This window comes from Brachycentrus maculatus, unplaced genomic scaffold (genome assembly GCF_059751285.1).
Source record: "Brachycentrus maculatus isolate JH-2025_06_01 unplaced genomic scaffold, ASM5975128v1 h1tg000266l, whole genome shotgun sequence".
Lineage (NCBI taxonomy): Eukaryota > Metazoa > Arthropoda > Insecta > Trichoptera > Brachycentridae > Brachycentrus > Brachycentrus maculatus.
Genome location: NW_028281017.1, coordinates 1,419,460 through 1,436,062, shown reverse-complemented (window position 1 = coordinate 1,436,062; position 16,603 = coordinate 1,419,460). Strand labels below are relative to the sequence as shown.

General features: G+C 34.3%; 1 protein-coding gene across 2 annotated transcripts; it reads left to right on the top strand.

Moving 5' to 3' along the window:
- The first annotated feature begins 85 nt into the window (after window positions 1-85).
- sip3 (septin interacting protein 3) lies at window positions 86-15,553 on the top strand. 2 transcript variants are annotated; one of them, XM_088266311.1, is made up of 10 exons: window positions 86-324; window positions 1,748-1,840; window positions 3,800-3,952; window positions 5,774-5,968; window positions 7,540-7,724; window positions 8,344-8,486; window positions 9,844-10,155; window positions 11,027-11,145; window positions 11,792-12,186; window positions 13,217-15,553. In XM_088266311.1, exons 1-10 carry the CDS (start codon window positions 196-198, stop codon window positions 13,284-13,286), a joined length of 1,794 nt encoding a protein of 597 aa, XP_088122437.1. In that variant the 5' UTR covers window positions 86-195; the 3' UTR covers window positions 13,287-15,553. The 2 variants fall into 2 exon arrangements, with proteins under 2 accessions (XP_088122437.1, XP_088122438.1); XM_088266312.1 differs by having other exon boundaries at window positions 11,792-12,198; window positions 13,217-13,356.
- The last annotated feature ends 1,050 nt before the right edge of the window (window positions 15,554-16,603 follow it).

Genomic DNA, 16,603 nt, shown 5'->3' with positions numbered 1-16,603 from the left:
CAATCCGAATTCATCCACGTAACAACCTGTACGTAATTGGTGGAAGTGTCTTCTTTTCTTCAATTTGTAGTATTTCTATGGATTACCCCTTTTTGTATTTGTGTGGCTGACATTTGACAACTGGGAGAGTGAGTTGTATTGTGCCAAACTGATGAAGTTTATTCAATAACAGAGTTTTATTTCCAAAACATCAAGATGAGGGCATTAGCTATAACACTTTTAAGTTTGACGCTAACGGCGGGAGTGATTGGTAATGCGTATATCCAGAAGAAACAATTTTATCCATCTGTCGTCTATATCACCAAATCTAATCTTAGCATGGCTGTAAGTAAAAAATACGTTATTCGTCTCCTTTCATACTATTTAGAACGAATGTACAATTATGTAGTATTTTATTCATGTTTGCTTAATTTAACATGTTAAGTTTCAAATAGCTCCGATAATGTTTATACTCATCCCAGTATTATTATTATTTTTCTATTTTTCGTGTCAAATTTGTAGAAATTGACACCACTTAAGTGTGATAAAACTACATCCATATGAAAATATTTTGCTTTCAATCCGTATACATTATTACGCAAGATTTATTAAGTGTATTTAATATTTTGTTGAGATTACTGATTTTTCAATTCTGACGTTTTTCGAAATTTCGCTACCAGGGTAGTTCATGTGACCATAAACTATAAATATTTACTGCAGATTACGGCTGTTGATTCTAAATTTGAATTACTTTATTTAGTTGTTGGAAAATGATTTAAAAAATAAAATTCTGTAATATGTTGCCCTGTTGATGCTCGCTCCTGTAACGGCGATTGAAGCGCCGGCGGGTAAAACTTTTGGACGCATTATACCAAAATTATCTAAAAAATCGCTATAAGTATCTGAATGGCCATGAAAATCTAACCAATATGGTTTAAATTGATAAAAAACGACTGACAATACATGCCTACTTTTTATAATTATTTACATTTTATTTTTATTTATGTTACCAGATGAATATTTACAACATGTTTAGTGTGTCCAAATACTTGTTCGCAAATCTGGATTATCTCCAATTACACTGGCCAACAATGATTTTGTAACTGAAATTTTGATGACTGATTTGGACTAAGTTAATCGTTCTTATTCAAAGTCTATATGGTGACAAGCTTGTATCACATCAACTTTTGATGTTACAGTCATATAATTATTTGTATGGACCCCATACGTTGAAACCGAAATAGAGGTTGGTATTTAGACATGTTTTAGTCTAAGATCTAAGGGATTAAAAAAAAGTATTGATAATTATGAAGTAATAGTGGAAATATATTAACTTATTAATATTGAATACGATGGCATTATATGTTTAAATATATTTATACATAAATAATAAGATAAACCTTAGTCGATATCAGAATTAAAATATCCATAACTAAAAAATCTGACGTGCTACATTTTTTTTGCTTTAGTTTTTTAATTCAGCTATGTAAAGTGCATAAAAATCAGGTATTTTCATGCCAGTTACAAAATAAAAGTCGTTAATTGTTGGCCAGTGTTATAGGAGTTATTTTTCATATTATTTTTAACTTCTATTTATGTTGTTCAATTTCGAAACATAGTGCTTGAATCACTAGAATTTCACTAGAGACATCTATTGGTGAGATGAAAGACGCCCCGTCGTAAGCCCCGTAAATGCCCAGACTTCCATATTCTTCTTCTGTTGAGATGAAAAAATATTTCAGTTTATTTATTTATGTATTTTTCACAGGTAATCTATATTCAGGCTTTTATTATGGTGTTTCTAATGGGAAAATTGATGAGGAAAGTATTCTTTGGACAGCTTCGGGCGGCAGAGTTCGAGGTAATTAAGTATTCTCTTCTTATTTTCAGTTCCACAAATGCATTGTTGCCAGGCATTAAATAACAATATTTTACAGATTTTATGATTTAGTACATTTTTATTGAATGTTTAACTACTTAACTTAGAGAATTTTTAACCACTTTCAAAACTGATCTTTATGGTGGGGACTGACCAGAGCCATTTTGTCGTAACGTAACATGTTACGATGCGAGCATTCGTATAGTCAATACAGCGAGCCAAGCGCTCCATCCATAGTTTCGGATGCTCGCCGCGAGTGATGTTATGATATTATTATGTTACGGCGAAATGTGGAGGTTAGTCCCCACCCTTTGATATACAAAAGTTTCCTTATAGTATTTCTAGCCCATAACTCCATTACAATCTACTGCTACCACAGTAACTACGGTGAGAATCAGTTTGAGCTATTTCTTCATCGGGGTGCTTGTACCAAATATGGGCAACTCCGCAAAAGCCCATTTTTGTGGCCATATGTGGTACGGACAAATCAGGCATAGGGTTAAAAGATATTTAGATTTATTAAAAAAAAATCAAGTCAATCCATCTACTACTTTTTGAGTTTTGTGGACACAAACATATGCAAGCTGATTTTTTATGTAAAAAAAAACATTTTGAAAATGGCACAGAATTTTTTAATTACCTAACGTCCAAATGACTCTGAAATTTGGCTACCGCTTATGCAACTCCGCTTAACGTGGCCCTATTCAGGCTTTTAGTTTATACGTTTTATGGCCTATTCCTATTCGTGAGTGGATTATGTTTAAAGATACTATAATTTCATGTAATCCACAAGTGAAAATTCTAAGCAAAAACACTCAAGTCAACAGGCTGTATTAGAGTAACCAATAGGTCATCGGTACTCTACCCCATGTGTAATTGTTTGCAATTTCCCAAATTAAAACATATTTTTAGGTCGAATAGTTTTTTCATGTAACTAATAATGACACCATAAATGTTCATATTTGCTGAGGTGTTCTTCTTTGCTATTCATTTATTTGTTTCAATTGTGTATTACAAAACATTTTCCAATGTACTAAGAATGATTAATTTTTCAGGGACATTTAATATATGCCGATGTCAATATATTTTAAATACTTTATTTTAAAATATATTATTGTTTCGCAATATTTTGTGTGTACAATACTTACAAGTACACATTAATTAAAATTTAAAACCTTTGTTGAATTACGGGTACACCCAATAAAACTTTTTTATATTTATTAGGATTTTATTCATTGATGAAAAATCTTGTTGAAAGTAAGGTATCCATAAGAACACTACTTATTGCGAATAATGTCCTTGCATCTCCTATGAAAGTTAAGTCAGGTTTGTCTTCTTCTTCTTCATCTTGTTGTAGGCCTTGTGGCCTGTTTTTAAGAGGGATTAGCCTCCTGCGATGGGAATCGACATCGCAGGAGGCTTGTATGTCGTTATTTTAAGCATGTTTCCAGGTTTGTATGTCGTTATTTTAAGCATGTTTCCAGGTTTTCATCAATGAGATAATTTCTCAGTTTGCTTTTAACAAGGTTTATGTTTCAAAATCATTGTTCGCATGAAAACCTACAGTCCTACCTACCTACTGAATACCTACGAAGAACCTTCCGGCGCATATTTGTACCCGAGCCACACCGAATTGTGGTCCCGTGTTAGTGGCGCAGACTCTTGAGTCAGAGTTTCTCGGTTGGAACCCACTCCACCATAATTTAATGCTTATTTCTAATAATGAGCCGCTCAGGCTCACGGAAATACATAGTATGAAATTGAAGTATTTTTGTAAATAATAAAAAACACAAATATATCTCTTTTTTTAATAAAAAAAAAGGTCATGCGTCTCCTGAGCCACACTTAGCTGACCTATGCCTTTAGTGATTGGGTTAGTATTTATGGTTTCTGTGTTTTATTCTCTCTCATAATCGATGATTTGTTTTGTTTTCTTTTTAGCACCTGATGGAGAGATCTTGGTACGCTATAACAGAGACATGTCTCGCGTTTACTGTACTAAGAGATGACTTCAATCCGCAGTTTGTGGCATTCTTTACAATATTGCTATTCCTCAAATCATTCCATTGGCTGGCTGAAGACAGAGTCGATTTTGTAAGTGGGATACTTTATTTATTTTTATTAAAAATTTCACGTGGGGACGTATAAAACCCAGAGTAAACTCATGTGATGAAAGCATACGAAATTTCGTTTGGTATTTAAAATAGTCATTTCATGTAAAATTTCATGCTGGTGACGGGATTTGATAAGTGTGAACATATTGTTTAAACCTTATCAAAGAGATTGGTACATAATATTTGTATAAAAATGTAAAAATTTTCCTTTTTTTCTGACTTTAAAATGAGTCTGGCACAGAAGGTAAAAATACCCTTCCTGTCCTTAACCTGTCTGGGAGTATGGACGTAAATGAACGTCGGTGCGAATTTTCCTTAAAGGAGTATGGACGTTAATGAACGTCGAAGTCCGTCTGTCAGTTATGATGTAATGCATGATGTAACTTGTATAGCAATGACATCTGTGGATATTTGTGTGTAATTTTGTCATAATTGAAAAATATTTCGAATAGGCGTTTTTAAAAAAAAATATATCTTAACATTATTTTTATCATTATAATACATCGATTAATTGAAAAAAAAAATTTTTTTTTCATTTAAAAAGAACCCACTCCCTAGAGAAAGTCGGACATCAATTTTTGTACTCCCGGAAAGGTTAAACATCAATCGACCGAACTGGTAGAAATACTGTCCCGTTCTTAGTATATTAAGCTTGTTTAGGGAAAAATGTAAGGTATCATTAAAATTACAATAAGTATCAGATTTGACAAACAAAATGTAAAAATATATTTAAAAAATATTTTGCTGCAGCGGACTTGACCAGTCTTACAATAAACTCAGTTTTAACAAACCGTTTTATTGTAATCAAAACTTATTCATAATTAAACGTGCGTTTAAAATGATGTATTCTGTTTCCGTTTTTTTATGCGTCTGTTGTAACAATTTCAACTAAACAGATTTAGTTTTGTTTGCTACAGACACAGTTGTTATGAATTTATAATGGCATGATTGTATGGGGTTTATTATAAATAAAAATAAGTATGTATTGTGAGAGGTGATAAGTAAATACAGTAGACAAAACCGATTAATCAATTGTTTACTAAAACTTGAATACTTATCTCGGAACGGGGTTCAATCTCTTCTTCCAGACAAAGCTACGTAGTATTAGATAAAAGTTTTATACATACTTTTTTTTGCTGCATTTTATATAATAAAATAACAATTGTTTTTTTGCACTTTTATTATTTTTGACCACTGACCGGGTTTTGTCGTTACTGACATAATCAGACTGGTGTTGTTGGTAACAACGAAACTCGGTCACTAGTGACATAAAATTAAATTAGAAATAACTATAAAGTTATTGTTTTATTATATAAAGCTACATAGTTCAGGCTATGGCGTGTGGCATGTTCACACAGATCAGTGATGAGCATACATCGTTTTGACGTAAGCAGTAGTCGCATTTCGCTGCGTTCAGTATACTTTCATCCCTGTTTTGCCAACCCTGCATTTCACTTTCTTCTTCAAAATCCACACCCCAATGGTGCATAGGGCAATGCATCATATAAACGCAGTGTTACCTTGATCGCTAACACACGAAGGAGAGGTGATCATCCCTCCGCTTCAGGTACCAGTCCAGGGTAATATTGAATAAATATTAGAGTGAAAAGATCACTTATATTTATTTGAATCACGAACCCAAGACCTCTAGAATGGTAGCCGAGAGTGCTGACCATTACGCTACGGAGGAGATACATATCTCTATTGCCTACCCTAATTAATTCTCTGTGGACGCCACTGGTGATCAGGGGATTAAGATAGAATTCACAGTATGTATTTATAATTTTTGTATATTTTCCAGATGGAACGAAGTCCTGTGATTGGGCTGCTATTCCATATCCGAGTGCTGAGTTTGCTCTTTGTGTTGGCAGCTTTAGACCTGTTCTTCATTTACTATGCATATCAGTCTACAATTGCAAAGGGAGCCTCAGTCCAGCTAGTCTTTGGATTTGAATATGCCATCCTCCTCATCATGATTTTGAACATCTCCGTTAAGGTAATTAACCACTTTTGAACACCTCTGTTAAGATTATTAACGTATTTTGAACATCTTCTTTTAGGTATTTAACTGATTCTGAACATCTCCGTTAAAATAATTAACCGATTTGAACATCTAGGTATTTAACCAATTTTTAATATCTCTGTTAAGGTATTTAACCCATTTAGTATATCTCTGGTATGGTATATAACCGATTTTGAACATCTCTGTTAAGATAATTAACCAATTTTGTACATATCTGTTAACGTATTTTGAAAGTCTCTGTTAAAGCACCGCGGCGTAGTTGCGTAGCCCGACTGCGAAACCAGCATCGCAGGTTTGATTTCCGCTAATTGCAAAATAAATTTAAGAAAGATTTATTTTCACATTCTGACATCTGAGCAGAGATGAAGAAGATAATGGAAGTCTGGGTATTCACGGGGCTTACAAATGTCATAGGCTGGTTTAAGTTTGACATCTAAAAATACAACTAACATACAAAAGGAATCCAAAAACAGTGCTATATATGTACATCTTTTAAAAATTAACGCAATATGGATGTTTGATAATAGTAAAAGTGTGTAGAAAAGTATGAATTATCACTTAACCTGTCAACCGGGGAGTTAACTTTTTGATTACGCAACATACAACGGGCGCCAACTCTTTCACTAGGATGATGTGGCAGTACGTAACGCCCAGTAGACGTGATTTCATATATTTTATAAAAAACTAAAAAAACTAACTAACCATCACGCCGCTTCCCCGCAGGTGTAGGCAGAGAGAATCGAACGCCACACCACTCTGTCTTTGCAAACATTTTTTGCCTCTTCTACATTCATGCATCTCCTCATACATACCCGACGATTACTACGACTCCTGACCCGGCCGCTTTCAAGTATTTGACATACCTGATTGTGCCAAGTTTTCCTCGGTCGTCCTCTGCTTCTTTTTCCAACTACATTCGCCTCATAAATTTGTTTAACCGTAAAAATATATATATTTTAAATTTATTTATATGTAAATCACAAAGGAAAATACAAAATTACAAACAAATAGAAAAGAATTCATGTCGAAACATGTATGGATGACTATATTATTCATTGATTCGGCATTAACTTTGTGGAATGACATGATTATTTTATTAAAATTAAACACTTGAATATACCACTTTAATGAGTTTTATTTTTATTTACGACTAGTTTCGAAAACGACAGATGTTTTCTCCCTATATTTATTAACCTATATATACACCTAAATATATTTTTGTTCGTTAGTTTTAATTTGTACCAGAAGATGAAAACATCTGTCGTTTTCGAAACTAGTCGTAAATAAAAATAAAACTCATTAAAGTGGTATATTCGAGTGTTTAGTTTTAATAAAATATGGATGAGTAATTACCTTTGTTGTTGGAATTCCGTCCATTCCAGGGCGCAACATGTATTCGCAGGACGTATTCATATATATTACCCGTACCCGATATTGTTTACGTTTGACATATTTATATGTCCCGCTCGGTTAACAGGTAAAGCCAACCAAATATCAGGTCGTATATGCATGTATTAATTTAATGATGGTGTACGACCTTGCAGTACTTCCTCCACGCCATCGACGCTCGCTGGGAGAGTCCCTGGGAGAACAAGGCCGTGGTGCTGCTGTACACGGAGCTCATCGTGGGCTTCTTCAAGGTCCTGCTCTACGTGTCCTTTGTGGCCATCATGGTGCGCAAGTACACCCTGCCGCTGTTTGCCTTCCGGCCCATGTACTACGCCATGAGGTGAGTGGACACCCACTTCAGAAATACAGTTGGACCTCTCATAACGAGAAAAAAAAAAGAGTTGCTCCCTAAACCCTTCCCTATTATTTCGATTTCTGAACACTGTAGTATTTGACATACTTGATCATGTAAAGTTTTCCTTGATCTTTCTCTGCTCTTTTTTGCAACTACATTCCACTGATAAATTTGTTTTATCGTTCTTTCTCCACTCATTCGTTCCACATGTCCAAACCATCCCAATACACCTTTCTTCATTTTATCGATAAATCTTATCTCGGCTTTGTATTTTGTCATTTTAATAATAAGATATATATGGGTTACTTATATTATAAGTTACAACGGATTCTTCAGTTCTTTGGACACGTTGCCCATGGCAATGAGAATAGCCTGGAACGACTGGTTGTGATGGTAGCCTAGAGGGGAAGAAAGAGAGAGGAAGATCCCCACACGATGGACTGATCAAGTTAAGTCAGCAGGCACCTCGGTGGTTGGAGCGCTACGTGCAGCATAGTCAAGGGATAGCTGGAGAAGAGTCATTGCTTCCACGAGGGTCACAACCCTCACAATAAGTTATGTGTTTTTGTCATTTGTGCTTGACTTGAGTTGTAATGTGTTGCAGAAACTTCAAGAAAGCGTTCAATGATGTGATTCTATCGAGACGGGCGATACGCAATATGAACACTTTGTATCCCGACGCTACGCGAGCAGAATTGGCTGCCGTAGACAATGTCTGCATCATTTGCCGCGAGGAAATGAACGCAGGTTTGAAATTTAACATTTTAGTTATAATATAAGAACTTAATATGACCATATAATATAAGAACTTATATTATGGATGAGTATCATCGTTGAACGACAAACTAGAAAAAAATATAAAAATCTTCTAATACACAATCATTGTTAAACAACCAACTAGAAAAAATATTTGAAAATTGTTGAGTACACAACCATGATACATGATTTACCCACAGCAAAAGTTTGATAGTCACAGTTATTAAATATAAATATGGGAGTAGTACACTTCAATATATCGTTCCAAGCATTTTTAATTTATTCCCGACGAAGCTAAGAGGTCAAAATAAAGGAATGGGTAAATGAAAATTGTAAAAAAGTTTTTTTTTTGTGTGTATATTAGGTTAAAATAGATAAAACAATAAAAAACGTAAGTAAAAAGGACTCCACTGACAAGTCACACAAAGTGGCTTGGTGGCTCTGCAAAAAAATATTTTACATAAGTTTATAATTTTTCTTAAATAAATGTATACAGTTAATGTAACTAAAATCAATAAATAATAATAATAAGTAGAGGAACCCTGATATTGCTCACTCCTTTCAAGAATGTATAAATCAAAAAACTTGATTTTTCAGGAGAACGTTTTTAAAGTTTAAAAATATAACACAATGTATTAAAAATAAATATCAAGCCTCTTATTGAACTTTTTACTGTGCAAAGATCTTTTTAGGTAAAACATGAAGGTTTTTTCTCCGTTTGAAAAATATTTAGTATGTTTAAAAAAATAATTAAACAATACCTTTTCTTCAAAATGCAAAAACAACACTTTCTGCCCTATAGCAAGTAAATATGTATTAAGTTAAAAATATGCCTCTTGCTGGGATATAGTACATTTTGTAGGCATTCCGAAAACATACACAATTGAAAATTGTCAATTTTTGATTTATGACGTTCTTGAAAGGAGTGAGCGATATGTAAATGGACACACCTAAAATATTGTGAATAAAATAACTGGTCATATTATAAGTTTAATAACAATTGAAAATTGTCTCCCTAGTATGTAAAATAATTAAATTGTTATTAAGACTTGAGTGTTTTATAAAGTCTTAATAAGACGAAACGTGTCACATATTATCATATATATGTAAATAAATGTAGAATTCAATCCTTGTTTATTTTTTACTTAAAAATGGAATTCTACCAACTGTCTGCAGTTACAATAAATAAAATTGCATTATTCACTGAGGTGACAGATAATAAACAAAAAAATGTGTGAGTGCCTCTTAAAAGTCAAGTTGTGAGTTTCTGCGGACAAAACTGTATCTAAGGAGTGTGTTTTTCCCGTTTTTGTCTGGAGTTACAATAAATAGATGAGTTTCTATCTAGGTGCCAAGAAGCTGCCGTGCAACCACATATTCCACGCCGCCTGCCTGCGCTCGTGGTTCCAGCGCCAGCAGACGTGCCCCACGTGTCGCCTGAACATCCTGCAGCAGGGCTCGGGGCCCGTTGGGGGCCCGCCCAGGGCTGCGGCCGCGGAGCCGCCTCCAGCCGCACCCGCCGCGCCGCCCGCCCCGCCCGCGCGCCCGCACGGCGCCCCCACGCAGCCCCTGCCGCCCGGCTTCCCGGCCATGCCCGGGATGGGCATGGCGCCCAACATGCCCGGGATGGGCATGGTGCCCAACATGCCCAACATGCCGTGTAAGTCTGAGCACTTGTCAATCATCGTCTTGTATACGTTCAGCCAAGAGTCATGTCGGCTTCCAACAAGAAAATACAAAAAATAATAATTAATAATTTCAATACATTGTTTTTGGGCGGTTTTTTATTCATATCTTATTATTTAAATGGCGAAATAAGGAAATAATGCAAGACTGAATTTAGCATTATCGATAAATGATTTTTTTAAAAAGGTGTGTTAACACATTGTTGTCTGACCCTCAGTATAAAAGTAACCGCAAACCCAATTCCGATCTGTAGAATGTTTTTTGGCTTCTCTCGCGCTCTGCCAAAAGTAAGCAAATATAAAGCTTTTAAGCGTCTCCCGCTCTCTACCAACAATTTGTAAAAGACGCTTTGAAGCGTTTCCCGCAAATAATATGTAAAGTTTTTAATTAATGTTTTGCTTGGTAAATACCACTATTTCTTCAAATCTACCGTGACATGTGTTTCGATGCATTCCGCATCATTTTCAAACATACGGTGTTTGAAAATGATGCGGTATGCATCAAAACACGTGTCACAGTAGATTTTAAGAAATAGTGGTATTTACTAAGTTAAACATTAATCAAAAATGCATAGATTTTTACCACAAAGTGACTGCCGAATCAATTAATGAAAATATGTAAAATAATTGCCGAATCCTGAAAAATTATTTTGTAAAGAGCGGTGCAAATGGATCTCCTGAAAAGTAGCCATTGTCACTTCTGCTGTTCTCTTCATTTGTGAAATAAAATTGTATTTGATTATATGAACATTTTTCACCTCAAGGGCCCCATCTTTAGACCACACATTAAAATTTTATTTTACAAATAAGGTTGTATACATTGAATAAGTTGTCGCCTTGTTTCAGCATTCATGGGATTCCCGTTCCCCCCTCCTGTGATGCCTCCCAACCTGAGTACCCTCTCCCCCGCGGAGTTGGCCCGGATGGAGGGTAGGAGTAGGGAGCATATTGAAGCTAGAATTCAGGTAATATTAGTTTCTAGGCAGTTACTGTATTTGTTTTGACTAATGAAGGACCTTCAGAGTAATTTTGACACCAAGAGTGTAATATAAATTATAGACAGATAGAAACTTAATGATTGATGAATACAGAAGTAATAAATAAAAATGATAGTCGATGAAAGCTGACAAAAATTAAATAAAGCAAAAAATTGCAAGGTCAACATGCAGTATATATTTGAATTATTTTTTAAATAATGTATAAATAATTTCCCATATGGTTTAAAAATATGGATTGATCAAATTAACTACAAACAAAATTTTGATATGATTAATGATCTGTTACGCACTTTGCTTTCGGCAAGGCACACAATGATTACATAGTGGTTACGTAATTGAGTTCGCCACATAGTGCCGTTTAATATTTTCACTATTTTAAAATAGTATTTCTGCTGTCAATCCATCTCTTTGGTGGTCTAACCGGGAGTCTACTTTGGGGTTGGCCGTGCAATGCAATGTGGGGGAGTCTAGACGGTTCCATTCTCCTCGCATGAGCATACTACTGTCTTCCTTTTCCTAACATATACTTATCTTATTATATTATTATTGATTATTAATTTTATTTTATTACCTTCTGTTTATAGCTTTAACGGTGTAATGTTATTATTTTTAGTGCTTGCAAAACATCCAAACGATGCTGGACGCATCCGTAATGATGATGCAGCAGTATTCCTCAATAGCCAACCGTTACCCGACCATCACGAAGGAAGTCAGCACGCAGACCTCGGCGGAGGCATCGACGCCTGCCGAGGAGAGCTCCGCGCCCGTCACGCAAATCAAGCAAGTAGACAGTGCAGTGTCGGTCAACGACACTCCCGGGACATCCGGAGTCAGCCACGTTGAAGAAGCTAAAGTTCCAGCCGATCAGAAGGAGGCTGGAGATTCGGGAGTCGCGAATAAAGCGAATGTTGTAGCAGATAAGGTCGATGAAGCCAGGGAGACGACTCCGGCCACTGAGGGTGCTCCGTCTGAGAATACTAGTAATACAGAAGACAGTAATTCAAAAAGGTGAATATACTGGTAAATACATACATTTTAATTGCCTTTATTATTAACCTTCCCCACTGTTTAAAAGATGTAAGAAATATCTAAAAATTACCTATACTTCAAAGCGAATGTGTGCATTCTATATAGGCAGAAAAGCAGTGATTACTCGCGTTCCATATAGAAACAAGACCAGTGCCTACTCGGCTGTCCAAACTCAAATCACAGTAAGGGACATTTTTTTTGTAGTACGTTTTTTTTGCATTTTTGGACTAAGTAGATTCTACTTAGTCCAAAAATGCAAAAAACACGTCCATTACTGTGTTTTAAGTTTGGACAGCCGTACTATGCCTTATCCTTACCCAACCCTACTGCCAAAACCTGATTAACAACTCTGTGCACGCCACTATTTCAAAGTGAGGCATTTGAAAGACACCAGACCTATTCATAATTTTTATTTTATTTTATATATTTGGCGGTCACCTAACAGAAGGGTGTTTCTGCCAGTCTTATTTTTATTTAAAAACAAAATAATATTATTATTTTTTTAATAATCGTAATTAATGAAAAATTATGACTTTTTTTCTTGAATGTTTTTTGCAGATACTTTGTGGCACATTTTATAAACTTTATAAAATAAAACAACTTTGTGCTAACCACTTTTTATTGGTACACTTTTTCCAACCGGTTTCGACAAGTTCCTTGTCATCCTCAGGGTTTATGTACTAATTCTATAACATTGAAATACTCATAGTTAGTTTATAGTCAAATGATAACCTCTAATCTAGAATTAGGATCAGAAAAGATGGTTTATTTTATAATAATAATATGAAGCTTGCGTCAAACAATGTGCTGCCAATAGATTCACAGATCAACTGCGCATCACAGATCAACTGCGCATTCACAGATCAACTACGCATTCACCGATCAACTGCGCAAATCATGGCATGAATGATTGGAAAATGCCATGTTCACACGGTTGCGGAATGTTGTTGACACCACTGTAAAAAGATATAACGGCCAAATTTTAATTGTGTTTATTTTTCCATTCCAGTGATGAAGACCAGAGAGATGCGAATGAATTGAGACGGCGAAGATTGCAAAAGTTCAATCAGGACCACTGAAAGCAGTGGCGGCAACATCTCGATGAATGGACATTTTACTAAATATAAGTGATTACAATAGGTGTTTGAAGGAAGAGAAATTATATATAATTCTGAAGCTTAGTGCACTTGTGACGTGAGGTCTTCTTCTTCAGTGAGTGATTTGTGAAGAATGTGTTTTTCACCTCCTTGTTCTAACTGCAGGTATAATCAAACGTATTAGAAGTAGCTGACATTTTGAACACAGCTCAAATGTCACTTGTCATCAGTTCATTACAGTTTCTTGTCGGATCGTTTTGCTAGTAGTGGATCAAAAGAAGTGGGTAAGGACATTAATACTTTCTACCGTTTATTACTATCGCTTTTTCTTAAGTTATTGCATTTTCATCGTCAAAATGTTTGGTGGCCGCTGTTACGCTGTTAAAATTTTACTTGCGAATAATCCATACGTAAAATAAAGACATTAATTAGACTGTCTTCATCCCTTGTATCCTACCCTTATCAAGTTAAGATCAACACATTTTCTGGTAAATTGTCTGGCGCCTCTATGACACGCATGTGTCAAAAACGCTAAGCGAATGGAACCGCCTTCGATAAACACAATGAGATTTCAAATGATAATTTATATTCGTATTTACCTGTGTAATATTTTATAAATTGTCTCTGGTGTCTATTCTATTGTTTGATTCAAATTTAAAATCACTTTACGCATGACTAGACCTTCATTTTATGAGAGTTCATGTTAAATGTCTAAATACAACATTCAGACTTTAAAAAATCCTTATCCGCACCCAATGGTGCATAAGGCACTGCATTACAGCTAAGCAGTGTTATTTTGATCGTTAATTGCATGAAGGCAAGGTGATCAGCCCTGCGCTTGTCTGGTACAAGTCCAGGGTGATATTAAGTAAATATGATAGTGAAAATCATCCATATTTATTTTGTCCCCCCTGAAAATCGAACCCGGGACCTCCAGCACGTTAGCCAAACGCGCTGGCGTGTAGTGACACGGTGGAGGTGGACATAAGTTAACTATAAAATCATAGGTCATGTATGCATTTGAATAAATTTAAAATCGAAGCCTGGTTTAAGAATTGGCCCATATGTCTTTAAAACTAATTTTTAAGATTTTCCCACAAATCTTCTCTACTTTTGAAAGCATGGATGCAGGTAGGATAGTAAGGATAGGAAAGGCGAGTGTGAAAAATACTTCACAAACACCCAGACCGATTGAAAATAAATATTTCTTGAATTTATTTTACAATTGGCGGCAATGCAACCTGTAATTCCAGTTTTGCAGTCGGCGTTATTGAAATTAGATATTCAGTAACGTGTTTAATAAAACACTAGATTCCTGTTATGTGAAGTTCTCAAAACTAGCTTTTTATTTCTCTCGAGTTTTGTTAAAAATCACTTCAATACGATTGAATTCACACTGCAATTAAAAAAGGCACTAACGTCACATGTGCTTATTATATATGGAAAATTTTCCAAAGTGATTTCTACATTATTGTACATAATAAAACTATTTATTTTGTACCGTGCTATAAACTTACGTTATATGGTTTAAGTAAGCAATTCTATCTGTTGATTAACTTTCGTTTTTAGACAAGGTAATATAACTTTAAGTTTATCTCTGTTAAATGTATAATTTAAAAAAAAATATATTGATCACTTCTCTGCAGCCAAATTGTTATGAAAATCTTCAATGTTTTATTTCTATTTTGGTGATACTCAATAAACATGTTTGCCAATTCTCAGTTTTGTACAATGTAACATCTGTTCCAAGTATAATAATGTTTAGTACTGATTTTGTGAATTTAAGCCAATGAAAGTAATTCAACTATTGCAGATTAAAAGTTTTCACTGATGATAACATTATTTGTATGTAAAGACAAATAAATACAATTGTTTTACAAGTTTATTTTAAATAGATTTCTGTAAATCGGCTATATGGATGAACATATAGTAAAAATAAATATCAATTTAATTCAACCTCTTGGCTAGGAAGTTCTAGCTAACTTAAATGTATCTACAAAGTTAGTTTTTTGTTTTTATAAAGGCGTACCGATGTCAACATTGTAGGGGGGTTTACTATAATTGTATTTTAAGAAACTAAGCGAGGAAGTTCTCAGATGTAATTAGAAGTCCTATTTTTGTGAATGATAGATGCAAATGCGTCATTTCCGCTATAATTTTTTTGAACCAACTTCGTATGAATGATAATATTTGTCAATACTACCCTAGAGGTTAAAATACCATGCAAATATTGCTCAATATTTTTTTAGCAAAAATATAATTAGATATTTATTAGCCAGACATGCTGATAATATTTGTATCGCCTACTTTAAAAATCCGCCAGATCCAATTTTATAAGATATTTAAATAAATACTCTATCAGAATGCCAATTGTGGGTTTTATTGTTTAAAATATTTATATACTTGAAAACCCTGCTAAAAAATACTTAAAAACAGCGTTGTATTTCAAATTCTACCATATTCATGGAACTCGCCTTCTGACCCATATCGGCCAATCAGAGAGCGGAGATAAGTCAAAAATTAAGATGACATCATTATCGGTTTGTGTCTCTTGTTTTTTTTTTAATACTGAAAAAAAATCTTAAAAAATGTTAAAATTCTCTATTTCATAATATTTTATCTAAAGATATTCAAATCTTTTAAACATAAATGTTACTTGGAAAATTTTGCATTTTTTGGAAAATCGACTTATATGGATCCGGCGGATTTTGAAAGCAGGCGATACATTTCATCTTAATAATAGAATATATTTTTCTTCTTGTCTGTAATCCCTTGGTATAAAAGAAATAAACCTCATCTATATGGCTCATTCCACTTAATTTATTATACCATCAACCAGGTTTCATCATTACAAATTGTATTGTCATTCTGATCATTGGCATTGCTAATAATTAATCTGGTAAAATGAATTAAGCAGAATAAATAATACTTAGGTGTTTTATTATTTTTATAAAATGGTGTTCATCTAGAAATATCAATATTTTTTTAAAAATGAGTTGGTGCATATTTATGTACATTTATATAACAAGAAGGAATTCTAGGTGGGGTCGCCATTTACATAAATTATTTCTTAATGTCCTGTATAGTAAAATTTCCTTGATGCAATTGCAAGATTATGGACAGAATTCCCTATGCACCTTCTAATCCGCAGGGGAAGAAGAAGAATAGTCTAGTTAGTCTAATTTTTAACTGTACTACGAATATTATTTATTGATTTGGCATTAATTTTGCGGATTATTACGATGATTTGAATTGAACAGTTTTTGGGTTTATTAATGTAAACATGACCAGTTTCGAGA